General features: G+C 45.2%; 1 protein-coding gene across 1 annotated transcript in view; it reads right to left on the reverse strand.

Moving 5' to 3' along the window:
• The window catches only part of Scn11a (sodium voltage-gated channel alpha subunit 11), a 65,190-nt gene extending 39,076 nt beyond the window's left edge, over positions 1 to 26,114 (reverse strand). Inside the window, exons 1-10 of the mRNA XM_057766558.1 lie at positions 25,848 to 26,114; positions 22,226 to 22,344; positions 19,536 to 19,628; positions 16,794 to 16,922; positions 13,485 to 13,579; positions 11,285 to 11,458; positions 10,475 to 10,541; positions 8,410 to 8,551; positions 7,137 to 7,334; positions 5,889 to 6,062 (exon numbers count right to left, since the gene is read on the reverse strand). Coding sequence (XP_057622541.1) covers positions 5,889 to 6,062; positions 7,137 to 7,334; positions 8,410 to 8,551; positions 10,475 to 10,541; positions 11,285 to 11,458; positions 13,485 to 13,579; positions 16,794 to 16,922; positions 19,536 to 19,628; positions 22,226 to 22,344; positions 25,848 to 26,114 — 1,458 coding nt within the window. The remainder of the gene's footprint in view (positions 1 to 5,888; positions 6,063 to 7,136; positions 7,335 to 8,409; positions 8,552 to 10,474; positions 10,542 to 11,284; positions 11,459 to 13,484; positions 13,580 to 16,793; positions 16,923 to 19,535; positions 19,629 to 22,225; positions 22,345 to 25,847) is intronic.
• Positions 26,115 to 26,815: the final 701 nt, after the last annotated feature.

A 26,815-nucleotide genomic window follows, 5' to 3' on the forward strand; every position in this document is an offset into this window, starting at 1 on the left:
CCATTAGCTCTAGCTTCTTATTGGCTAGCTCTTACTAAACAAACCCATTTCCATTAATCTGTGTATCACCTTGTGGCTGTGGCTTACCGGCAAGGTTCCGATGGGCTCCAGTGGAGGCATCTGTCCCCTACAGTGGCGCCATGGCTTCTCTGGCTATATTCTGCTAAGCCATTGGCCAAAAGCAGCTTATTTATTAACCAATAAAAGCAACAAATCTACAGAAAGACTCCCCACACCATTTCCCCTTTTCTGTTTAAGTAAAAAGGAAGGTTTTAACTTTAACATAGTAATATTACATATAACAAAACAGGTATCAAACAAGAATTACAGTTACAATACTTATATCTACTTTATATTTTATCATAACTTAGGAAAACTATAATTATAACTATTCTTCAACTCCATCTGTTTAAGACATTTTATATATTGATTCAATTTTAGGATATATTTATCATATTGCATTGTATATTTCTACCATGGATGAAGATGTTTATACATTGTTTACATTTTAAGGTCACTGCCCTCATTTGCTGCACAGTTGTTTACAGATTGTTTAATATTCTGATATAAAGTCTTAGTCTTTAAGTTACATAGATATTAAGTATTATAGGTCAATAGTCATCCATGTTTGTTATACTTATAGACTAATTAGATTCTTCAGATACATAGAGATTGTATTCTGCATTGATAGGTAATCTTCAACCACCACTTTGAAGATCTGCAGAACATGCCATATAAATAACTTAGGATTCTGTTGATGTGAGATATGAGTGCTCCTGGCAACATCCACCTATTCCTGAGAGAATGTTGCACACTGAAGACACTCCACTTGGAGCTTGTTTTCTTATTGGTACAACTGGCCTTTGGGCAAGGAAATGCCCAAGCCTTGAGCCTTGACCACTGACAAAGTGCATGATGTCCAAACTGAACAAGCAGGATGCAAAAAAAAAAAAAAAAAAAGACTGTCAAACCTTGCCATGACAGAGTAAGATAGTTCTGAAATTTTTTCCTGCCTCTGAAAATGGCCTATCAGTTACTTTAGGCCTGAGCCAAAGTTGGTTGCTTAATATTGCAAATGAGTCTTTGGGTGATTGCCCAGGTAGCCAGTTGTCTCTGTCACCTACTGAACATTTTGGAAGCTGTTTGATTGCACTTCCTGCCTACTCAAGTAATATTATCTCCCTCCTCAGGCCTTCAATGGGGTTGAAGAATAGATAGTCATAGTTGCCTTGCTCTTATGATCTAGCCAAGTCATTTCTAATACAAGACTTAGACTCCTTAGGATAAATTTATTATTAAAATATTTAGCATATTTTCCTTGCTTAATATAGTTTACACTGGTTGTAATTCTAATTTTTATACTTGATATCTACTGTGGGACAATGGTATGTACCCCGTCACTTGTATTTTAAATAAACGCTGATTGGCCAGTAGTCAAGCAGGAAGTAGAGGTGGGGCAATGAGAACTGGGGAACAGGAAAAGCTCAGTCTGCAGTTGTCACCCAGACAGAGATTAAGAAAGATGTGACTGCCTCGCCGAAAAAGGTACAAGTCATGTGGCTAACACAGACAAGAATTATGAGCTAATGTAAGTTATAAAAGTTAATAAGAAGCCTGAGCTAATAGGTCAGTCAATTTATAATTAATGTAGACCACTGTGGGTTTATTTGGGACTGAACAATTGCAGGACTGGGTGGGACAGAAACCTCAGTCAACAAATGGTGCCCAACGTGTGGACAACTGCATCCACAGAAAACCTGAGAGAGTTTGGGAAGTGATTCTAGACACAAAATAACAGCGTAAAACATGGCTTCTTGCTAGCAGCAATTTCTTGGGTTTGCTCTCTTTGCTGGAGGCAAGTGCATCTCATTTAAAAGAGGCTTCCTGACTCAGCTTTAGCTGCGAAACTTTGCAGTTCTTTTAAGAGGCCCTGTCACCAAACATTTAAATGGTATTTATGAGTTGCTGACAGCATGCTTCTTGGTGGTGTCAGGGACCTAGAGATGCCATAAAGTGTGGTACTAAAGATGGCTCTGGCCAGGACCTCCGCCGTGAGGCTAGACTCTCAGAAAGCTAAGGAATGAGGTGGATCCAGCCATCAAAGCCACAGCTTTAATCCTAACCATATCACTTAGCAAATTAAAGACTTATGTGGTCAGAAAAAGAGAGATACACAGTAAAGATAGATTCGGACAAAAAAAAAACTTTAAATGGTTTACAGTGTGTTTAAATATATATGTGCGAACTTGGGAGAGAAAATAAAAAGGTTAAAGTCCTTAAAATAAAAAAGAAAGGAAGAGAGCAGTTGGGTGTGGTGGCACACACCTTTAATCCCAACACTTGAGAGGCAGAGACAGGTGGATTTCTTTGAGCTCAAGGACAGCCTGGTCTGCAGAGTGAGTTCCAGGACAGCCAGAGATACACAGAGAAACCTTGTCTCAAAAAGCCAAAAATTAAAAACAAAAACAAAAGAAGTTTAAAATAAAAGTTTAAAATAAAAGAGTTTAAAATAAAGCCACATAAAAATGAAAAATACACAGAGAGTCTGGATACTGTATGTTATTATGTTGTTGTTAAATTGTTTTATGGCTGAGGAAAGAGCAAAAGCTGCTAAAAAGACATTTGATTATAAATGCTGCTGGATTAATCATATATATATATATACATATATATATATAATGTTTTGACTTTAAATTTTAAGTCAAAAGATATGCTACTTTGGAGAAGAGATTTTGTTTTTGTTTCCACAGGAAATGAGAGGCTGTGGATTCATTCTGGGCTAAGAAAAATTAGATTTGATCAAGGAAGACCCCCCCCCCCAAAAAATCTTCAATAGGAGTGAATGACCCAGATGTCTGAGTTCTACATCCAGAACAGATTCAAGACTGTTGCCGGAAATGATCAAGCCTCACAGAATACTCCAATCAGGACTTGATCGTAATTCTAAATTTTCTTTAGGTTCCCATAAGATTATCAGTGTCCCCAATCAGCAGGAAGTAGCTGGAAAACTACACCCACATTCCCAAAAAATGGATTATGGATGTTTGCCTTTGTTTAGAATGTTGGTTACAAGTTGTTATGGATAATGGTCAGGAGAAAAACTAAACAAAGGAGATTTGATTCAGAGTTCTTGGTTTTTGTGGGTTTTTTTTGGGGGGGGAGGAGTGCTGTGGGACAATGGTCTGTATCCTATCAGTTGTATTTTAAATAAATGCTGATTGGCCAGTATCCAGGCAGGAAGTATAGGCAGGAGCAACCAGGTAGAAGTAGAGGTGGGGCAATGAGAACAGGAGAATTCTGGGGAAGATTAAACGGTCAGTCTGCAGTTGTCATCCCGGCAGAGAGAAAACAAGATGTGACTGCCTCATCAAAAAAGGTACCAAGCCACGTGGCTAACACAGACAAGAGTTATGGGTTAATATAAATAATAAGAGTTCATAAAAAGCCTGAGCTAATAGGCCCATCAGTTTATAATTAATGTAGAGCTCTGTGTGTTTATTTGCAACTGAATGATTCCAGGACTGGGCGGGACAGAAACCGCAGTCAACAGGTATCTGTTCTTAGTGTGTATAGTTTTGTATTGGGTTTGGAACTCTCCTATTTAGACAAAAGGGGATGATGGGGAACCTCCCTCAGCCAATGGCCTTTAAGAGGTTGGACCAGGTTGGGGTATGACACAGGTTACCAAAAGGTCACAGTCCTGCCAAGCTTGATCTCTTCTTCCCACAAGCCACACCTGGATGTTGGACCCCATTTCTATTTCCTTGCTGTGATCCGTGAGTTCCCTTTTAATAAAGAAAAACCTTAGAATACTCTATTTGGAGTTATCTTGGCATTATCTGCATCATAAAGTCAAGTCATAGATGGTCTAAATAAGTTAGACAATGAAAAACAAATCTTAATAATAACATGTGTTTGATGACTAAGGTTTATAAATTCCTAAAGTTATAATGATATATTCATACTAATAAAAACTGATTTAAAGATGCATATCTAACCTGTCTTTATTAATTTGTTAATTTTAGCCATTTGCAGAAACTGGGCCATATAAAAAAATTGTGATGTTAGAGTAAGCAATGAAAGACCAGGAAAACAAGGTTCCCAGTCTCTCTGGGAACTGTGCCTATGACTTAAAATTTATTTGATGCTAAAAGTTCTTCAATTCAAAATTGTAATTTTTGAGACTCAAAATCTTAACAGGGATAAAAATTATAAAATATTCTAATTCTTATAAAAGCTGCTAACTTATTGTAAATTGTTAAAGATAATTAAGACATAAAAACTAATGATCTGTCACCTCATGAAGTCCAGCCACTTGTACAGTTGCATTCAACCTTACTAAGCAAAAATTATGATAATGTTAATGTAAAAACTTTTGCTCGCTAACTTAGTCTTTTACAGTTGCCCCTATAGCTGTACAGCTCCCGGCTCCTGTCGTAGGTTTGGGATCTACACCATCTGCTATGTTTTATGGTGACCCCTGGATGCACTCTGACTGATACCAGTCCCTCATACGCCCCCACTTGGTCAGTATGAAGCAACTAAAAGGAGATCAATGCCCCCAAGCTGCTGGGGACAGTTCAAGTGATCCCTGAGAGGGGTCTGATGGGACATGGGCCATCCAACTCATCCTCTGTGCCGCTCTGGGCATTGTGTTCAGAACTAAACAGCTGGACTAAAACCTTACTCTTTGCATCAACAGACCTCTGACCCACAAGCCATCCGCTTAGCCTTCAGGACCGACTGGACTCTGGCTGCTGTGGTACTCCAAGGCTAGCACTGACCACTGCTAAGGATGGGATCGGTGCCCTCCTCTGTAAACAATGCTGCTTCTGCATCAACAGATCCTAACTGGTTTGAGACACGGCACAAGGACCAGACAGAATTCAGCCACAAGCCTCCTCCTCTGTGTGAGCTTCGGGTCCCTCCCACTCTGGCTCCTCCTTCCATATCTTTCTCCTTATTACCCCCACACTTACATTTTCACCCTGTCCTTTAAATGTTTTACTTCCTGAGCTACCCCCTAGACCCAAACAAAATGTTCCACATAATGGTTCCCAACGGCTCTCACCCCCCAACAGCTCCATCTGTTCCTGATACTGAGGAAAGGAAGCCATGGAGAAACTCACTCTGGCTGCAGGGACCATCCTCCCTTTTACCCCAGCCCTGTTTTCTCCTGCTCCCTCCCTAGGATGCTCTGCAGTTCCCAGCCGCTTCTGCTGGCTCACTCTGGTGTTGCAGTCCTGGCAGTGGGCACCCTGAACCTACTCTGTACCCACTTCTCAGCTCGCTAGCTTGCTCTCTCGCTCTCCTGCCTCTACCCCTCCCTCTCTCTCTCCATCTTCCTGGGCAATTGTTCAGTTTCTCTCTGTAACTTCATCCCCATATGGTAGTCCTATTTTTGGAAGGTTAAGGACCCTCGGGAACATGGTGCCTCGTTGACTGACATAGGCCGCTGTGGGCTTTGAAAGTCACACCTCCTGTTCCAGTTTAGCTCTGCTTCTCGGTCGTTCGCCACGTGACCAGTCACCATGCTGCCTCAGTCTCTTGCTCACATAGTCTGAGCCGATCTTGAAGCCACGCCAGGCCTACCAGGTCGGACTAAGGGCCTTAAAACTGTAGACCAAGGCACACCTTCCGTCCCTGAAGTTGCTCTGTCGGGAATCTTGTCACCGTGACAGCGAACATAACTCTCGCACACACGGTGACTGCTCACACAGATATTTATAAACGTGTACTGGAATCACGGCACAGATGAAGGAGGGTGCGCCTGAGTGCACAGTTAGAGAAATGACGGGAACGAAGAGAGGACTTCCTTCACTGGACTATCGGCAGATCCGTGGCCCTGAGTGCACGGGAGAACGGCTGATCCCTGGGAGCGGACTTACGTTTTTAGCGGAATCATCCTCGGACTCTGACGCCGAGGCCCGGTCCCTCTTAGACCTTCTCATAAAGAAGGACTTTCTTGTCTTACTACTAAAAAATTTTTTCTTCTTTGGGGAAAAGGACGATGCTTGAAGGGAATTAAGCGAACTTCTGTCAATCCCCATGGCAACCAGAGCCTTTGGAAGAGAACAGAAGCAATTAATGAACAGATTATTCCCCCCATGAACATGCAGATGACCTCAACCTCAGTGGGCTGTTCTCCTCTCTCCCTTAATACTGAACTCATCAGATTGCTCTTTGCCTCATTTGAATGTGTTAGCTGGGCTCTTGCTTATCCAAGGAGTGGCTTGGTTTTGCACAGGCCTCACAGTTGTCAAAGGCAGAGTTAACTCTTGCACAGTTTCCCCTTGACTAACCCTAGGCTGTGCTAGGGGCGATACGTATTTATGCCTGAGGACACTAAGGTCTTACCAGGGGCTTCCATCTGACAAATCTGTATTATACAGAAGATAACACAGAGTGTAAAAATAGGGCTCTTACCCTGAAAAACCTAGAATTGGAGTAGAGAATATAAGGTACCAGGGAAACTTTGTGGGGTGACCTGGAGCTGTAGTGGGATCCAGGGAGGGAATAACGAGCCGGCCTCTTGCAGCAGAACCCAGCCCTCCACCATGAGGGAATAACAAGCCTGCCTCCTGTAGCAGAACCCAGCCCTCCACCATGCAAATGTTCCAAAGAAAAATATCTTCAGATTCACATAAGAAAGTTTGTAGCTGAGCAGTGGTGGTGCACACCTTTAATCCCAGCACTTGAGAGGCAGAGGCAGGTGGATCTTTGTGAGTTTGAGGCCAGCCTGGTCTACAGAGTGAGTTCCAGGACAGGCTCCAAAGCTACAGAGAAACCCTGTATTGGAAAAACAACTAATTAATTAATTAATTTTAAAAAATTTGCAACAGAGCCTGAATTTGCACATAAATAAATTACATTCTGTAGCCAGTAATTCAGTGTGTGTTCAAGATGGTACAGGCTTCCAGAATTCAAAATTATCATGACTACCTTCTCAAGAATCCTGTGTCCAGACCAGCTTGAGACTAACAGCAGCGTAGCCCCCTGCAAAGGGCTTAAATTCTCAGCAAAACACAGGGTACCAAAGGGCTGAAACCTGGCCCCAAGAGGCAGCCTTCAGCTTCCATCACACTGCCTCTGCGTCCCCTCTGACTCTAAAGCCAGCCCCACTGTCTAAGCCCCACCTCTTTCTCCTCCCTTAACAGCTGCTGGGCTTCTTGAAACATCTTTTCCTTGGCCTCTGTCTCTGCAGCCACGTTCCTGTTCTGCTCTTCATACGCCATGGTGACAACGGCCAGCGTTAAGTTGAGCAGGTAGAAAGAACCCAGGAAGATGACCACCACAAAGAAGAAGACGAAGTAGATGCCAGAGGTCCGAAGGATCTGTGAGGGGCAGAGCACAGCTCGTTTCTGTTTTATCTCCCACAGCTCAGCACGATAATACAGTCTCAGATACTCAGACATCCAGCAGGAGTGTCCAGCCAGTGGCCAGGACAGCTCTGAATGCGGCCTAAGACAAGATGGTGAACTTATTAAAATGCAAGCTATTTCGCAATATTTTATGACTCAATCACATGGATTTTTTTAAAGATGTTTTTTTCGTTATGTGTATGTCCATAAGGGTATTGCCGTGTGTGTGTGTGTGTGTGTGTGTGTGTGTGTGTGTGTGTACCAGAAGAGGGTGTCAGGTCCCCTAGAACTGGAGTGATATACAGTTGTGAGTTGTATGACATGGCTGCTAGAAACTGAACTTAAGAGGGGCAAATGCTCTTAGCTGTTGAGCCATGCGTGGTATGTAAAAGAGAACTTTGTGAATGGCAAAGTCTTGCTGCAACATCAGGCAAAAGAAACATGTGTAACCCCACAACCTGCAAGCGCAGCGTGGCCCATGGTAATTCCTTTTAGCCCATTGTGACTCAGAGAAGTCACAAGGTTGGACACCCCTTCCAGCCTCCCGGTCACACAGCCACTCCTAAGGTCCTCTCTCACAGTGGAACTGCCCTACGTTCACAGAGAGGTCATGCTCCCTGACTTTCCTGTCTGTAACTCTCTCAATGATGTTTGCGGGCTTTCCAAAGAGGAGAGGCAGAAAAAAGGAGAGGAGAGGAGAGGAGAGGAGAGGAGAGGAGAGGAGAGAGAGAGAGAGAGAGAGAGAGAGAGAGAGAGAGAGAGAGAGAGAGAGAGAGAGAGAGAGAATTGCTAAGGGTAGAAACCTAGGCAGGGAAAACGCATGTAGAAAGAGATCTGTTTGTACTACACCACATTCAAACACTTGCTCCATTGTCTCGGGGTTTCTAACGCTATTTCGGAAGCAGAATCCAGTTGTGCTGCCGTTGTAGATAAGCACTGGATGACAAAGCGGGAATGGGAGGGTAGGTCTGAAATAAATGACGCATGAGTTGGTGATCCAGGGCAGAGGTCGGGGGGCACGAGGGAGAGAGAGAAGGTAAACAGGAACCTGTCGGTACAGCTTCTCCCAGGAGTCCTGAGTCATGACCCGGAACATGGCGAGAAAAGACCAGCCGAAGTTGTCAAAGTTGGTGTAGTTATAGTCTGGGTTAAATGAGGTTTTGTTGCATGTAGAATCACTGGGACAGGAGCTGGATGTTAGAAACAAAGGAACAGAGAATAGATTTTATTTCCCCCAGGCCAACTTTCCTGCCATGGCATCAACCTTCAGAGGGCCTTGGGCTCCCTCAAGAAAACATAGAGGAAAAATGGCCACCTCACCACTCCCCCTGCCTGCTGAGTTTCCAGGACGTCCCCTCGGGGTCTCTCATTGACCCTTCCAGTGGATTGATGAAGAAATCATATTGGCCAGGCTTTCACTGAAAGACTAAATGTGGACACAAGGTCCAATAGCAACATAAAAGCCCATGTCACAGGAAGATGGGACCTGCCAACCTCCGTCACGAAAACAGGAGGGGCTCAAGAGGCCTCACCCTCTCCACGAGGGACTATTAACAGTTAGGGGTGGCTGGAGAAGGGGCAGGCATCCCTTTCTTCAGTGGTGTAGCCGCTGGTAAGCTGCCAGTGCTCCAGTAGAAAACCACACACCCGTGTTTGTGCAAGCAACACTAATTAAACTGGGTGGGACACACACACGCACACACTCATACACACACACATGTACATATACGCACACACACACACATCACAAAAGCAGGAGGGGGACATTTTTGGAAAGAAGACAGATTTCATCAGGAGGAGTGGAGATAAGGAGGCCATGGGGAAAATCGCTAAAATTTATCATATACATATACAAAACTGTCAAAACAAACTGAAAAGCAAAGATGAAACGAGAGGGAGCAAAGATGAAATTAGGGTGAGGTACAGAAAAAGAATGAACTTTGGGACAATGGTGATTTGCATGATTTAAAATAAAAATTCTGCAGCTTAAGAAAAAGTATACATAGTGATCATTAAGTCTCTCTCTCCTGTCCCTGGGTCCCACCCACTTAACTACAGGTGCCAGGAACAATCAGGTTTATAAGCTTCCAGTTTTGCATGAAGAGAGAAACACACACTTTTTATCTATTTATTCATTCATCTGCACATACTTTTCTAATAAGCCCACAGAAGCATGTCTTAACCGCTCTTGTGGGGCCGTCTCATGAAACTATCACTGGTTCTCTTATGGATAAATACAGGGAGTATTTCTTTTGGTGTCTGATAGTTTTTTCCATTTATTTAACTTCTCAGTCCCCTTTGAGAGACTTGTAGATCCATCCCCCAAATTTGAAGTATCATTGAATTTTCTGTACATTTCTTGTGAGCTACCAATTCCACATAACTGGGGGGAAACCCACTATCAACACTTGGAAATAATTTGTTGTTTGGGGTTTTTTTTTTTTTTCACGACAGGGTTTCTCTGTAGAGTCCTATCTGTCCTGGAACTCACTCTGTAGACCAGGCTGGCCTTGAACTCAAAGATCTGCCTGCTTCTGCCTCTGGAGTGCTGGAGTTAAAGGCGTGCACCGGGACTGCCCAGTTAGAAATAGCTTTTATTTGAATAACACAAGTCTAAGCTTATGTAAGCCAGGCACGACAGCACGTGCCTGTAATCCCAGCAATTCGGGAAGCAGAAGGATCCTAAGTTTGAGTGGTCTGTAATGAGACTTTGTCATTAAAAGCAAAGGTTAGGAGCCGGGAAAGGTGGAGTTAAGGTCACTGGCTGTTCTTCCAGAGAACAAAGTTCCAGTCCCAGCACCTACGTGTCAGCACACAGACACCTGTAACTCCAGTCCCAGGGAAGCTGAACCCCTCTTCTGGCCTCTATAGATGCTACATGCACGTGACACACAGACATGCATGCAAGCAAAGAATCCACACTCATAGAAATGAATAAAATTTTTAAAAATAATTTAAAACTAAAGTAAATCGATAAATAAGTCTGCTTAGGCCCAGGAAAGTCCTCCCTGGGCACTCCCACCAGGCACAGTCATTACACGGAGACTATCTGCACATATTCCGAAAGGTCTTGGGGTGGTCGGTGTGGGAGGAGCACAGTCTGGACCTCTTACCTACTGCCGAACCAGGTGCCACACATGACGAAGTTGTCACTATTGTTTTCCTTTACAAAGCAGTCCTCTAAGAGATGAAAGTCATAGAATCAGATTAAGAAAAAGAAAAAAGAAAGACCGACATAAAAAAAAGAATAGCAAATATATCTGACTATTGTTCAAGCAGCTGGCTTTAATCCTCTGAAATGACCTACATGGGCCTCCAGAGAGGAAGGAGGTCTTAGAAAGAGAAGAGGGCAAAGGGAAAGGAGGTAAGAGAAATGAGAGATGGATCGTCACCATCATGTCCCTGTTCCGCAAGTAACACACATCATCACCCCAAACGGACCAGAGGCCAGTCCCAGGGAAAAGCTGGACAAGACCCAGCCGTGCCCGACATGAAGAGGCTGCAGCTACGTGGAGTTCAGGACCAACCAAAACGCAGTAAGTTTGACCTCAAGCCAGAGCAGGTGGGCACAGAAAAAGCACTAACTCTGCAAAAATAATAAAATACTTGAAGTGGGGAGGGGTCTTGTTCCCTTTGACCAAATGTCTGGTGCTCTTTAGCCAAATCCAGGCATTCTGAGCTCACTCTGCAAACCATGACAATTCAGTGGGCTGAGATCTAAAGAGCAAATACAGCAGCAGTCTCTGCTCTTGTGGGGGTGAGTCAGATTTTCTTTCTCCAAAGAAACTCAAGGAATGAGGGAATTCCCTTAAAAATATATGGAAAGCTCAGCGTAGATAGACAGAATAACCAAACGGTATGAGTGGGAGCTGATGGGGAGCAGTCAACCACCCACAAACCAAAGGGTAGAAGGGGGAACTCACTGTTGGACGTAGGGTTAGGGCCACAGTTGGTCTTGACACATTTCTGGTTCAGAATCCCCATGAAGAGCTGCTGCCCAACCAGGGCAAAGATGCTGAGGCAGAAGAGCGTGAGGATCATGACATCCACCAGCTTCTTCACAGAGCGCAGCAGGGCCCCGACGATAACCTTCAGACCTGAGGGGATGAGACATTTGGGGAGAAACACCTCTCAGTCCCTGACCAGAAATGGGCAAGGGTTGAGGAGGGGGTTAATGAAGGTCTCGGAGGCCGTGTGGAGAGAGCCATGCTAAGCAATGCTGTCAGCATCACCGTACGTGATCTCCAATTACACGGTAGAGCTATGGTAGCAAAGGCAAACAGAGGTGGCATAGACACCAACAGGACAGAACACAAGACCCAGAAATGAAGCCACACAGGTGCAGTCACCTAAACGTCTAAGACAAACATCAGAAAAGGAGTATCTACCTCTTCAACAAATGATGCCGGGCAAACTGAAGGTCCACTTACAGGCTATCAAAACTTGATTGGTACTTCTGCACAAAAGTCTATTCAAAACAGGTTAGAGACCTTACCATAAGACCAGAATCTCTGTCACGTAGCAGGGAAGAAAAAAAAAAACAGAATCTCTGAACCTGCTAGAGAAAAATAGGGGGGAAACTGGGCACTGGTTGCGCACACCTTTAAGCCCAGCACTTGGGAGGCAGAGGCGGGTGGATCTCTTTGAGTTCAAGGTCAGATTGATCTACACAGTGAGTTCCAGAACAGCCAGGACTGTTGCACAGAAAAATCCTATCTTGAAAAATAGAGAGATAGAGAGAGAAAGATGGAGAGAGAGAGAGAGAGAGAGAGAGAGAGAGAGAGAGAGAGAGAGAGAGAGAGATGGGGGAAACAATTCCTGACACGGTGGGCAATGACACGCAGGAAAAGACGCCGAGGGCTCGGGAGACAGTTCCAAGAACGGCAGCAAAGGAACAACCAACAAAACGTAAGGCGGCTCACAGACTGGGAGCAGACCTATGCCTGCCGCACAACTGCACAGGAGCGGTATGAAGAAGCAAAGAACTCAAAAAATTAAGCACTAATAAAACGATCCAGTAACTAAATGGGCAAATGAATTAAACAAGAAATTTTAAATTAAATTAGGTATATTTTAATTTCTCAACCCATACATTAAAAAATAGCAGTCATGGAATGATTTAATACAGTCTTAAACAGAAAAAGAAATAGAAAAATTTCAGGTTATCAAGGCCGCTTTTCTCAAAACAAGCTGCTCTTTAAAATCACATTTTCTGAGTGGGTCACCGAGAGAAGCGCTTTTGGCCGTGTCTGATTCCAGTCACGCCAACGGTCCAGGGAATTAAAAAGAAATCCCAGTGCCCACAACAACCACCTCAAAGGAGTTACACACGTTGGATTCTTCTGGTTGTGTGGTTCCTACCACTCCAAGAACAAATGATCAGTTTGTGTACAGAAGAATGCTCAGCATCCTTAACCATAAGGGAGATGCAAGCTAAAAGCTCACGGAGAGAAAAATACTTTCTTGAGGGGTTATGAGAGTGTCAGGGTGTGAATCACCAGTGGAGGCTTTACTTCCGATTACTGCTACGGGAGGGAGGATGGAAGAGAAGAAGTCTGGAAGGAGAGACAGGATGGTGGGGGGAAGAGAAGAAATGGGAAGGAAGAGGGAGAAAGGAGGAGCAGGGGAAAGAGTGAGAGAAGGGCTGGTGAGAACGCGGGTGGAGGGAGAAGGTAGGTATCCCTGTACATTACTGGTGGGGTTATAAATCAATGCAGATGCTATAAAAATCAACATGGAGGATCCTCAAAGATTAAACATAGAGCCACCAGAGGACATTGTTATACCACTTCTGGGTGTATGATCTCCGAAGTCAACATGCACTAGAGATGTCTTCACACCCATGTATATGGTGGTGTCACTCACAATAGCAAAACCGGATAGAACCCACCCAATGGGGTGTGGCTGTGAATCCACCCAATGGTATGTGGCTATGAACCACCCAGTGGGGTGTGGCTGTGACCCACCCAATGGTGTGTGGCTGTGAACCACCCAATGGGGATGGTTCTTCTGAAAAATCAAAAAGCTCCCACGCATGAAGCCATCTCTCTAGCCCCCATTTGAAAATGTCTTATTAATGTCAGAGAACATTTTAGCTCCGAGTCAGTCTTGAAAGTGGCTCACCTGAGACGACAGAAATTGCTTTCAGAGCTCTGAACACTCGGAAGGTACGGAGAGCCGATAGATTGACTTTGGTACCTGGAAAACAAGTTGCGATCCTAGGAGACAAAAGACAGGGAGAGCCCAGGTTGCTTGGTGCGGCTCCTACATCACGATTCCAAGAGGCCAGGGATTGGCAGCAGCTTTCTTCCATCTCTGTCCACCTTAGTTTTGAGACAGGCACTCTCACTGAGGGCTTACTGGTTAGGCTGGACTAGCTAATGGGCAAGCCCCAGGGGTCTATCTGCCTCACAGACCTGGTGTTTACAGGCACATGCGGCCACAACCAGCTGCTTTCATGGAGGAGCACAGCCAGGACTTTACCGACTGAGCCATCCTCCCTGCTCTGAAGCCCATGCTCATAATCACTGAGTCGTGCTGTCAACATCCAGGAGCACATAAATGGTGATCTTCAAATGTAGAACTCTGAGAGGAACAGCACTGCCTCTAATGACTTCTGCCACTGAAATGGGGAAAACATAGGCAAATGCTAACCTCATTGCCTGTTGTGTGCCAGGGAGTGAAATATTGTCACGCTGCCTTGATTTTTTTTATTTTGTTGACTCCATCATTCAGGTGTCAAGACGGTGCTTATTTCCAGGAAGAATTTCAGCACTCACCTTGGGTCACCCACAACTGATTCAAAATGAGCCGTGGAAGTTAGGGATGTGGTTCAGTGGGTAAAGGTACAAGGCATGCAAACTTGACAGCCTGCGCTCAATGCCACATCAAAAACCAGATGCCGTGGCACACATCTGTCATCCCAGCATTCCAGTGGCCATACGGGAAGCAGAGACAGGAGGATCATTGAGAGGCTCAAAACTGTGGTGCAGCACAGACAAGAGCAACCCTCCTCAACAAGACAGAAGGTGAGAACAGGCTCCCAGCCATTGTCCGTTCTGTAGTGTGAAAAGTTGGGTGGGGCTGTGATGTAGGAGGTGTTTGTGCTGCTTTCATTAGTCATTAAAGAAACTGCCTTGGCCTAGTTGATAGGGCGGAACCCAGGTAGGTGGGGAAGACAGAACAGAATTCTGGGAAGAAGAGCAGAGTCAGACAGATGCCATGATTCTCCTGCCTGAGACTGATGCTGGTTAGAATCTTTCCCAGTAAGCCATGACCTCATGGTGAACACAGGTTAATAGAAATGGGTTAGATCAAGATGTAAGAGTTGGCCAATAAGAAATTAGAGCTAATGGCCAGGCAGTAATTTAATTAATACAGTTTTCTGTGTGGTTATTTCGGGGGTTAAGCTAGCTGGGTGGCAGGACACAGCCAGCTCCTCCTACTACAGGGCTGGAGATCTGAGGAGGTGGCTTAGGCTACAATGTTTCCCCTGCAAGCAGGAAGACCAGGATTTGGATCTCTGTTGGTGTGGTAGTTTGAAAGAAAATGCCCCCCATAAGCTCATGGGAAGTGGAATTGTTAAGAGGTGTGACCTTGTTGGAGCAGGTGTGATGTTGTTGGAAGAAGTGGATGCTGTGGGGTAATGCTCTTGCACACTGTAAGGATTTGTCACTCATATTGGTTTAATAAAATACTGACTGTACAGTAGCCAGGCAGGACTAGGAGAATTCTGGGAAGAGGAAAGGCAGAATCAGTCACCAGCCAGATGCAGAGAAAGAAAGATGAGAATGCCTCACTGATAAAAGGTACCAAGACATGTGGCTAAACATAAACAAGAATTCTATGTTAATTTAAGTTGCAAGAGCTAGTTAATAATAAGCCTGAGCTAGTAGGCCAAACAGTTTATAATTACTATAAGAAACCTCTGTGTGTTTCTTTAGGATGGAATGGCTATGGGACTGAGCAGGACAGAAACTTCCTCTACAAGTCTGTCTCAGTCTCTTCCTGCTGCCTGCAGATCTGAATATGAAACACTCAGTTACCTCTCTACAACCATGTTGGCCGCATGCCACCATGCTTCCCATCCTGACTGGACCGAACTTCCCAATTAAATGCTTCCCTCTATAAGAGTTGCCATGCTTCTCAACAGAGGAATGAATCTAAAATGGCTGAAAGATACTTAAGGAAATGTTCAGTATCCTTAGTCATCAGAGAAATGCAAATCAACACAATTCTGAAATTCTGTATTACACATGTAACAATGGCCAAGATCAAAAACACTGATGACAACTTATGCTGGAGAGGTTGTGGGAAAAAGGGAATACTCCTGCATTGATGGTAGGAATGCAAGCTGGTACAGCCCCTTTGGATATCAGTATGGTGATTTCTCAGAAAATTAGGAAACAACCTTCCTCAAGACCCAGTAATACCACTTTTGGGTATATATCCAAAGGATGCTCAATCATGCCACAAGGACATGTGCTCAACTATGTTCATAGCAACACTGTTTGTCATAGCTAGAACCTGAAACAACCTAAATGCCCCTCAACCAAAGAATGGATAAGGAAAATGTGGTACATTTACACAATGGAGTACTACACAGCAGAAAAAGATAATGACATCTTGAATTTTGGAGGCAAAAGGATGGAGCTAGAAAACATCATTTTGAGTGAGATAACCCAGACCCAGAAAGACAAATTATCACATGTACTCACTTGTAAGTTGTTTTTAAACATAAAGCAAAGAAAACCAGCCTACAAACCAATCACAATCCCAGAGAACCTAGACAACAATGAGGACCCTAAGAGAGACATATGTGGATCTAATCTACATAGAAAGTAGAAAAAGACAAGATCTCCTGAGTAAATTGGGAGCATGGATACTTTGGGAGAGGACTGAAGGGGGGGAGAGGCAGGGAGGGGAGCAGAAAAAAATGTAGAGTTCAATAAAAATCAATAAAAATAAATAATTAATTTAAAAATAGAAATTTGGAAAAAAAAAAAGTTGCCATGCTCATGGTATCTCTTCACAGCAATAGAAACCCTAAGACAGAGGTAACCTGCCAACCATATTGTAACTGTCATTAATTCTCTCTTTCCCTCTGGACTGTGAGCTTCATGACGGTGAGGGCCACACTTTTAAGTTATATTGTGTTTTGTTCTTACAATCCTGTACTTAGAGATCCTGGCTTGTAAGAAGCCACAGTTGGTTAGAGAAAGAGTGAGAACACAGAAGATGGGTGTGTGCTGGGAGGCCTCTGGCTGGTGTCTGCCTGGTGTTGTTTAGGATCAACCAGTGCTACACCGAGAGACCCCGGCAAGCTCACGTCACCTTGGCCATTCTTGTGAACCTGCACAGAGCCCCAGAGGAAGCAAAGGGACCTTGCTCCCACCCCAAGTGTCTCCCACAAAAATCTTCTAACACTCTTACGCTGTTCCAATGACAATGAAATCCAGCCAGTTCCATGGGTCTCGGAGGAAGGAAAACTCATCCAGGATAAAGCCTCTTGCCAATATTTTAATCACAGCCTCTAAAATGTAAATCCCAGTGAAGATGTATCTACAAAACAAATCGTTCATAAAAAGAAGGGATGTGATCAGTGAGAAGAAAAGAAAAGGCCCACTTGGAATGTGGCTCAGCAGGCAGGGTGATTACCTAGCCATGTATGAAGTCTTGTGTCCGACCCCCAGACCCACATAAACCAGGCTTGCTGTGCATGCCTGTAGTCCCAGAACTGGCGGGATGGGACAGGAACAGGAGGGTCAAAGGGGCTGGAGGGAAGCTCAGTGGTTAAGAGCACTGTTTGCTCTTCCAGAGGAACAGAGTTCTGTTCTCAGCAGCCACTTGGAGTCTGACAGCTGTCTATAACTCTAATTCTAGGGGATCCGATGCCCTCTTCTGGCTTCTATGTGGCACACAGACATACATGCAAGCAAAACATACATACACATAAAATATATAAATAAAAATAAAATACCCTAAATGCAGAAAAACAAGAGTTGAAAGTAAAGGATAGAAAATCATATACAGCACAAAGACTGCTAAGAAAGGTGAATCAGCCATGCCCAGGGTAAAGAAACTTTAAAAAAAATTCACATAATCTCACTATGTGACCAAGACTGGTCCTTCTGCCTCCGCAGAACTTCTCCCGAGTCCTGGGATGACAAACATGCGCTGTCAGGCCCCATCCCGTATAGAGAAGTGTTTTTAAAGATTTATTTTTATTTTATTTATGTGTATGTGTGCATGCATATGTGTGGGCACGTGCACATGAATGCAGATGCACTCAGAGGCCTGAAGAGCGGTCAGGCCCCCGAGCTGGAGCTGTGTATAGTTGTGATCTCTCCGATGTGGGTGCTGGGATCTGAACCTACTCTTCCACAGAAGCAGAGTGCTCGTAACCAACCACTCAGCTTTCTCTCCAAGAAATATATGTATTTTAAACACATTTTTTTTTCTTTTTTTTTTTTTTTTTTTTTTTTTGGTTTTTCGAGACAGGGTTTCTCTGTAGCTTTGATGCCTGTCCTGGAACTAGCTCTTGTAGACCAGGCTGGCCTTGAACTCCCAGAGATCCGCCTGCCTCTGCCTCCCGAGTGCTGGGATTAAAGGCGTGCGCCACCACCGCCTGGCCTTAAACACATTTTTTTTCAGATCAAGTTGCCATAAGTAGTTCAGGCTTCCCTCCAATATGTGAGCGTCCTGCTCTGCCTCCTGGATGCTAGGACCACAGGCTTCTGTCACTGTTGCCTGGCTAAAAAGGGAAGCATGCTGACCACAGAAAAATGTGAATTTACACCGCGATTTGACTGTTTCCTATGCTGATGGTGGCAGAATGAACTGACACAAACTTTTCAGAAAATATTGCCAGCATATGAGTATGTATTTGAATGCATTATAATGTATATTTGATCCAGGAAAGCCCTTTCTAATCATCTGTCTTGAAAAACCAATAAAAGATTTTTTTTTCCAAAAAGATGGCTGGGAAGATGCTAAAATACTAGAGCTTTTGAATGATTATAGTTTACCAAATAAAATATCATATAGCCACCAAAATAGATCCTTACAATGGGTCCTTTCTTTGTGGGCACAAAGAAAATCATTTAAAATCTAGACACAAAAATGCATGTGTTTGGAGGTGAGGCATATGATCTAAACACATTCATGTATGAAATTGCTAAAGAATAAATAATGAAAGTTTATGTGTATTGTTTGTTACAAATTTTTTATGTTACAAATATTTTTAATTCTTCTAAAGCCAATTTTTTTTAATCTACAAAAAATAAAATTGAGCTGCCACCATTTATGCTGGGGAAGTAAGACCCACACTGCCAGCCCAATTCCCATTTTAAAACAGTCATTCTTAAAAGAAAGAATACATTGTTTTAAAATAAGAGTCTCACTGTAGCCCAGGCTGGCCTTAACTTCAATATGTATCTGAGGATGGTCTTGAACTTCTGATCTTCCAGTCTTACCTCCTAAGTGCTGCGATCATATGAGCTGGGAGCAAACATACCTCCACCATACTGAGAGGCTGAAAGAGGTGGAACCAGCATCCAGGGCCACAGCAACCACAACGCTTACAAAAAAAAAAAAAAAAAAAAAAAAAACACTGCTCCTTTCCAGAAAAGGGTTTCAGATATACAACAGGACAGATCCAGACGTAAAAGACCTCTAAATGAGACACAGTGTGTTTTTAAAATGTACATGGGCTCAGGAAACAGAGAAAAAAGAATATCAACAGTAATATGTTAAAGGAGTAAAGATAATAAAATAAATATTAAAAAGTAATAGAGTTTAAAAAAGCCATGTAAAGATGGAAGACACAAAGCTTCTGGATTGCGTATACTATTGTGTTTTCTTTGAATTTTTTTTACTGTGAATGCTCTAACTACAGAGAGACATTTCACTATAGGGGCTGGTAAGTTATACCAACATATCTATTTCAAAGGGACCTTGACTTTAAAATCTGAGTCTAATTTGGAGAAGAGGTTCTGCTTTTGTTTATGTCATGCTGGGGATGGACCCAAGGGCTTAGTGGTTTTGAGACAAGCACTCTACCAACTGAACCACATCCCCAAGCCCTCAGCTAGAATTAAAAAAAAAAAAGAAAGAAAGAAAAGAAAAGAAAAAAGAAAAAACTTTAGGGTATGTGGGTGCAGGGACAATACTTACTCAGAAATTTCCATGTCTGAAATTCTGTCCCCAAAATTGGCCATGAACATACAGTTGACGACCACCGTGCAGATGATAAACACACTGAAGAGCGTGATGCATACTGATTAAGGCACATACCGTGTGGGACGATCCTGACCATGGGATGGTGATGGGGACCTCTGAGCTGCACGCATGCAAGTGCATCTAGTCTCTGTGAGAGATGACGCCAAACAATGCAGGCCTCTCCCCACCTCTGGAGAAGATTCCCTGCCAAACAGCAGCCTCCTCATCTGGAGGGCTACCCTCTCCTTCCACACATCTGACTAATAGAGATGAAAAAAATAATAATCTGGCCCTAACAGGGGGTGCATGTAGCTCAATTGGTAGAAGTCCTTATCCAGCTTGCACGAGGCCTGGCCTCGGTCCCCAGCATTGCATGAACCAGGCACGGCGGCTCACACCTGTAATCCCAGCAGTATCAGTAATACAATGCCACCCTTGGGTCACAGAGAGTTTGAGGCCAGCCTGGCTATATGAGCATCTGATGCCACGTGTTCTAGGGCCTCCCTCACAGAGAGGGACTCAGGCTCACTTAGCTGGGACTGCAGCCTTGCTTGATACATCCTCATCCCATCTCCTGCAGTGCTGGAGGGTAAAGCCCAGAATGTTCTGCATGCTAAGCAAGCGAGCGCTCTGTCCTGAGTACACTCCCAGCCTGCTCAGTGCTAAGTAGGTACTCTACCCTGAGTACACTCCCAACCTGCTCAGTGCTAAGCAAGCTGTTTGTCCCCTCCCTAATACACTCCCAGCCTTCTTGGCCCTTCCTCTTTGCCAGCCTGCTTCCTTTCTTCCTTCTCTAGAGAGTTCTTCTCTGCTAAATCACTTAAATAAGAGTCCCTACCACAAACCCTGTTTCCAGGGGACCAGCGTAAACACTTATTATTGTTCTCAGCAGTATGCCTCTGTGTTCTGGTGCATGTTGGCCTTCCCTCTCACGGCTTAGTCTCTCACCAACCTCCACACACGCAGAATGCGTGATAATCCCCGTATGTCTTTGCCCTTTAAATCTGTGGCTACTAGTTCTGCATCTTAGGAGCCTAGAAGATCATATGTGTCAATGAACTGAGCCATGGCTGGCCTCATGGGGTGAGAAATGGGGTTGAATGGCCAGCATAATGCCCCCTAAGAGATAGAGGCCTCTCAATACACTGTTTTTGCCAGAGAGAAATGCAGGCTTAGCCTTGCTAGAGGTATCTGTTGTTTGTGTGTGCACAAGTATGTGGAGTGTGTGTGTGTAATGTATGTGTGTGAAATGTGTATGTATGTGTATGCAGTTCAAATGTTGACGGGATGAGACATGTGCATGGGTGCACATCTGTGCTGACTTCAGGCGTCTTCCTCAATAACCCCCCATCTTATACACTGAAGTAAGGTCTATCAATTGAACCCAGAGCTCACCCATTCAGCTAGTGTAGCTACACATCTCGCTCTGGGGATCCCAAAGCTGGGATAACAGGCAGGTTATCATAGGTGTCCAGCATTGATGCGAGTGCTGTGGATCTGAATCCTGGTCCTCACACTTATGTAGCAAATGCTTGACCAGCTAAGCCGTCTCTGCAGCCTGTAGGGGGCGCTAAGCCCTCTCCCCAGCCTGTAGGGGGTGCTAAGCCATCTCCCCAGCCTGTAGGGGGTGCTAAGCCATCTCCCCAGCGTATAGGGGGCACTAAGTCATCTCCCCAGCCTGAGGTAGGGTCCTTTAAAAAAAAGAAGAAAATCTGGAAATAGGACTGTTTGTGTTAGAAAACACCTCCGTGATATTTCAAACACTGTGCAGGTCCAGCAAGGTGCATCCTTCAGCATGGTGTGCTGATGTGGGATTCCCCTCTGTATGCTGTGAATATGTTTTATTAGCATTAGTTAATAAAGAAGCTGCTTTGGCCTGTGGCAGGGAAGAATATAGGTAGGCAGGAAAACTAAACTGAAGGCAGGGAGAAAGAAGGCAAAGTGAGGCAGATGCCATGTAACTGCCGAAGGAGAAGGACACCAGAATTTTACCAGTAAGCCACAACCTCGTGGTGATACACAAAATAATAGAATTGGGCTAATTTAATATGTAAGAGCTAGCTAGGGATATGCCTGAGCCATTGGCCAGTGTTGTGATTATGCAGGTCTGGGTGGCCAGGAAACAAATCCAGCCTCCATTACAGTGTGCTGCACAGGCTGCCAGCGTACTCCCGGAAGCCACTTTGATGCCTCCCGAGTTCTGCAGCATCTGCTTGTCCTGCTGCTTCTATGCTCACTTAGAATCGAGAGCCTAAGGGTCTGTCTCCTGAAGCTGAGGCTCCTAGACCAGCTACTCACACACACTGCCCCACATAGTACCAGATTCACCGCAGTAGCACTGTGGAAACAAGGACTGTTGGCTGCCTCTGCAACTGGAGCTGGGAGGAGACTCGGTTCTTAGAGTGCTTGTCTGGTGTGTTAAAGCCCAGTAAGCCTGGTGTTCATTTCCTAGCACTGCATAAACTGTGTGGAGGTGCATTCCTATAATCCCAGAGAGGAGGGGCCAAAGGTCAAAAGTTTGAGATCATCCTCTGCTGCATAGGGATAAGACCTTGATTCAAATTAATAATAACAATAACAATAGTACACCCATGGATCCCTGGGGCTTGCATCTTTCCCACAGCCGGGACTTGGGGAAAGGATATGAATGGACAGAAATCCGAATCACTAAACTTCTGACAGGGTTGAAAGGCCCCAAAATGAACAACGCCCGCTTGGCACTGAAGCGATATATCGTCCTCTTCTTGTTCAATACCATGAATGTCTGTGAAGAAATCACAACACAGACATTAACACATTGGCAGACAATATTCTTCAAGAACACATTTGGAGAGAATTCTAGGGCCCCACGGCCTGAGCCCTGTCTAGTAACCGCAATTTCTGTGACTTTGGAGGCCAACGGCTCCCATTACATGGTCTTGGATCCAAGATCAGTGTGCTGTGGGCTGTTAATGTTATAACACATGCTGGAGAACACAGCCCCAAAGCCACGGAAACCAGGGTGTGGAGTCATACCTGGGCAAGCCATCCATTGATGTGGAACTCCACAGGACATATGTGTGGAGCTGGACTAGAAGGAGCCTGCTTAGGAAGTGAGCTTGAACAGCCACATATAGCAGGTATCTTAAATTACTACCATTCTCAAAGACATTTCTGTAAATGTTCCTAGGCATGGAGGCGCTGCCATCTGTCAGTGATTGGGGCTCTGCTGGCTCTTACTGGGGAGATCCACAGGTGCTAGACATGGGACAGACCTGCCAAACGATGAGTCCCCACCTCTACAGAGCCCAGCGGGCTTTCTTACTTCCTTTCTGTTCCTGTGATAAAGCCATTACCAAAAGCAACTCAGGAGTAAGGGGATTAAACATCCCAGTCCACCTTGACAGGAAGTCAGGGCAGGCGCTCCAGGCAGGAACTGAAGCAGAAACCATGGAAGAACACTGTCTACTGGATTTGCTCTCCATGGCTTGCTCAGTTTGCTTTCTTACACAGCTCAGGATGATCTACCCAGGGTGGCACCTCCTGCTGTGAGCTGTGCCCTCCCACATCAATCTGATAGAGACATTTTCTCAACTAATTTTTCCTCTCCCCAGATGACCCTAGCCTGTATCAAGTTTACAACCAACCAACCAGTGCACATACGGTGCTCAGCTCTTCCTAACTTGTGCTCCTGGGCTCTGGGAACAAAGCAGCCCTGGACAAGAGCTTGTCACTCACCAGCTTCTGCCATCTGCCTCAAATTCCCTTTTCTGTTTAACAGTAGACCTGCTCTCCTAGCTGTCCTGAGAGCAGCAGTCACAACAGCCTCACAGAGTGGGAGGCATCGCCATCTTCCACTCCGTTGCTCCCCTGGTGTCAGGGGAAACACCGCCCGTCCTTGTGGTCGAGCGTGTTCTCAGATAAGGACAAACCATGATACCCAGGCCCAGAGCTGGGAGAGTCATGCAGTTCTGGCTCTACACCAGGTCATTCCGGCCACCTCTCTCCCATCAGTGAGTGGCTGGGCACACTGATCTGGAAGCCATCTGTCTGCAAGAGGGCCTTTCTTATCCCACACAACAATATGAAACGGGCCGTGGGGTCCTTCAGTGCTAGCAGCCTATGAGTCCAAGAAGGGTCCTGTGCCTTCCTTTAAGTAGAATTCCAGAACAGAGAGTGGCCTTCTCTCTGAGGACAGTCACCCCTGGCGACAGGGGGACAGTATGGTCCTGCTCCTGTATACTTTGGCTGTCCTGAGGCTTCCTCTTGCTGCTTTAAATATTTTAGCTAATGGTGCATTTAACAACACTTGCCAGGGCTTTAACAACAGAAGGATAGGGTACAGCTCCTCCAACCTGCTTGCTGACACATCTCTACCTCTTTCCTGTGGAGGAAAATCCAAAGGAGGGAGTGGGGACCTAAGTCACCAAGAACTAAGTAACTCTTAAGATTAGGTCCCCGTTGTTGGACCTTATAAACGCCGGGGTTCCTCGTCTTTAGGGTGGCGCCTCTCACATCAGTGTTGAGCACACATACCACCTGAGATTATAGGTGTACAGGGCTCAAAACAAGCTCCTTGCCTTCCAGTTCAAAGAGTGAGCCCAGGCTAAGAAGTGATGGCTCTAAACCCAGAGCCTGCCCCCCTCCATGAGGAGTCTGCGGCTCACAAAGTCATTGCCTGTTCTGTGGGCTTCCTAGCCAGCTCCAAGACAGAGAGAATTCTTTCAACCAATTCTTCTCCAACAACCATGCCTTCAAGAGGCGCTTGGGTTTCTGGAGCATAATAAAAGGAAAAATGAAGCCTTCTCTTTTTCTCGTCATCTCTCTGTCCCTTCCACATGTACTCCCCATTTCTTCTAACTGGTTCGTCTCCATCCCCATTGGTCTGGCAAGTCTGGTGTTTCCACTTAAACAACATACACCCAGGCAACCACTCTTTGAGAGGTCAGGTTTCCACTGGTGTCAGCAAAAGATGCTGTTAGCACCATGGTCATTATACTAAAACTACCCCCAAGTTCCCAGAATCCTCTGCTGGACCATACAATTGAGGACAGCAAGGTCTTCTGAGCCTTTTAAAAGAGAGAATCTGAATCCTGTCAGCGTGATGGCCTCACAGCCCAGGCTTCCAAGGAGCCAAGGAGAGCCCAGAATCATATTTCCTTATTTTAGAGTCATTCTACAGTTTCCTGAAAAGAAAATTACATCTAAGGGGGCTTGAGAGATGGCTCCGTGGCTAAGAACACTGACGGTTCTTCAAGAGGACCTGAGCTCAGTTGCTGGCACCCACATGACAACTCACAACCACCTACAACTCCAGCTCAGAGAATTTCACCCCCTCTTCTGACTTCTGTGGACACTGCACACACATGGTACATAGATGCACATATACAGACAAAACACCCATGCACATAAGTAGAAACTAATTTAGAAAAAGCAGAATTACATATAGGGATGGAAGATGGCTCAGCAGGTAAAGGCTCTTGCCAAGCCTGACAACCTGAGATTGATCCCAGAAGGCATGTGGTAGGAGAGAGAGCCCATTTCCCAAACGCTGCTCCCTGACCTCCACACATGTGCCACAGCACATGCATACACACGCGTTTACACAAAATAGAAAAGTAAATGTGAGAAAAGTAAAAAGCAGAATTATATGCAGTAGATAAATCGTGGAGCCTCCACACGGTCACCTGGGTTTGTGAGTAATTTGTGTGTGCCCACCTGATTACCACACACGTAGCCTTCGCTGACGGAATGCACACTTTACATCAATCCATGGGACTTTCGTTTATCTCACCTAACAGCCTAGAAAGCCTACTGTCCAGATGTCTTTAAGATGCCATCTGAAAGGGGCATCCCTTCACAGGACTGTCCGTTGCTGATGTCAGCACGGTTGACAGTTTAGAAAGTGCTTCCACAGCTTGTCTTGCCCTGGGGTGGGGACATCAGCCATTTGTTCCCACATTAGAGACAGGAAGTGAGGGTCTGGGTGACCATTTTTCTGGAGTCATGAAGTTAGTCTCGAGCAGTAGTGGCCTGACCTCCCTTCCCTGTCTGCCACGCTGGCCTGCTCCCTGTATTGACCTTTTAACCTTTTTGCAGACTGAGCCTCATCTCCCTCCCCGGCATAAGCATTAGAGAAAGCAGATGAGACCACAAGTTGGTTGTCAGAGTTACAAAGACAAGGGTGAAAGCAAGGGAGAAGAGAGGTTCTGCCTGCCCCCAACACAGCCCAAGAACCAGTGTAGTTATGAGCTCAGGACAGGACACCCGGCATCCATGAGGAAGTACCTTATGATCTCTGTAGAACGGGTCCAGGTCTTCCAGGGGCTTTGCGATCAGATCATGAGGAATGTCGCCATAAAGCTTAGGTAGCTTCCTGGAGGCCTTGAGGTCAAGCTGAGGCCGAGGCTGGGGCTCGGCCGCTGTCGTGTCTTTGCTCTTCTTCTTCTCCTTCTTGATGGCGATACGCTTCTCTATGGCAGCCAGGGAGTCAGAGGTGAAGGGGCGGAAATTCCTCTCATCTGGGAAGATCACCGGGTAGTACCTGTCCTCCATCTTCACCCTTGGGACAGAGATGTGCGTCAGAAACGGAGCTCTCAGGGTGGGGACAAGTCCTGGCGGTCTATAGATGCTGAGGTAACAAGGCTTGGGTATTGGCTGTCTGTGGGGTAGACCGGAGAGGGCTACCATATGGACGCAGTAGAAACTTAGGGCATAGAATTGATAGGGGATGGGAGGGACAGACGGGGGCGCTTTATATTCTGTGTGCTTTTCATGTTGTAGAAAGGGTCCTGTGTGTATACATTGCAAACTGGTCCTCTAGAAAAGCAGCAAGTGCTCTCAGCCACAGAGCCATCCCTCCAGCCCCAGAGCCAGCATGTTGACGCACGATTACCTTCAATCAATAAAATGATAAGGGAGATAAAAGCACCAAACTGGAACCAGACTCCATGTATGTCTGAGGGCCGGGAGGCGTACTTCCAATGCAATAGCAGAGAGAAGCAGACCAGGGGCCTGGCGCTGTTAGAGCCTACAGCACAGGGCACTCCAACCCTTCGGAAAACACAAGGCTGCTGAGAGCAGAACTGGAATTGCAGGCAGTGTAGCACGCTGCCCATGTGGTATCGGTCTGACATGCTGTGATACCATGCTCTTGAGGAACCCACAGGAAAAGAAGTAACTTACATTGATTCAAAATGCATTCATCTCCTCAAAAGAAGAAACGAGGGGGCTGGAGAGATGGATCAAGGGGTAAG

Source organism: Chionomys nivalis, chromosome 4 (genome assembly GCF_950005125.1).
Source record: "Chionomys nivalis chromosome 4, mChiNiv1.1, whole genome shotgun sequence".
In the NCBI taxonomy this organism is placed as follows: Eukaryota; Metazoa; Chordata; class Mammalia; order Rodentia; family Cricetidae; genus Chionomys; species Chionomys nivalis.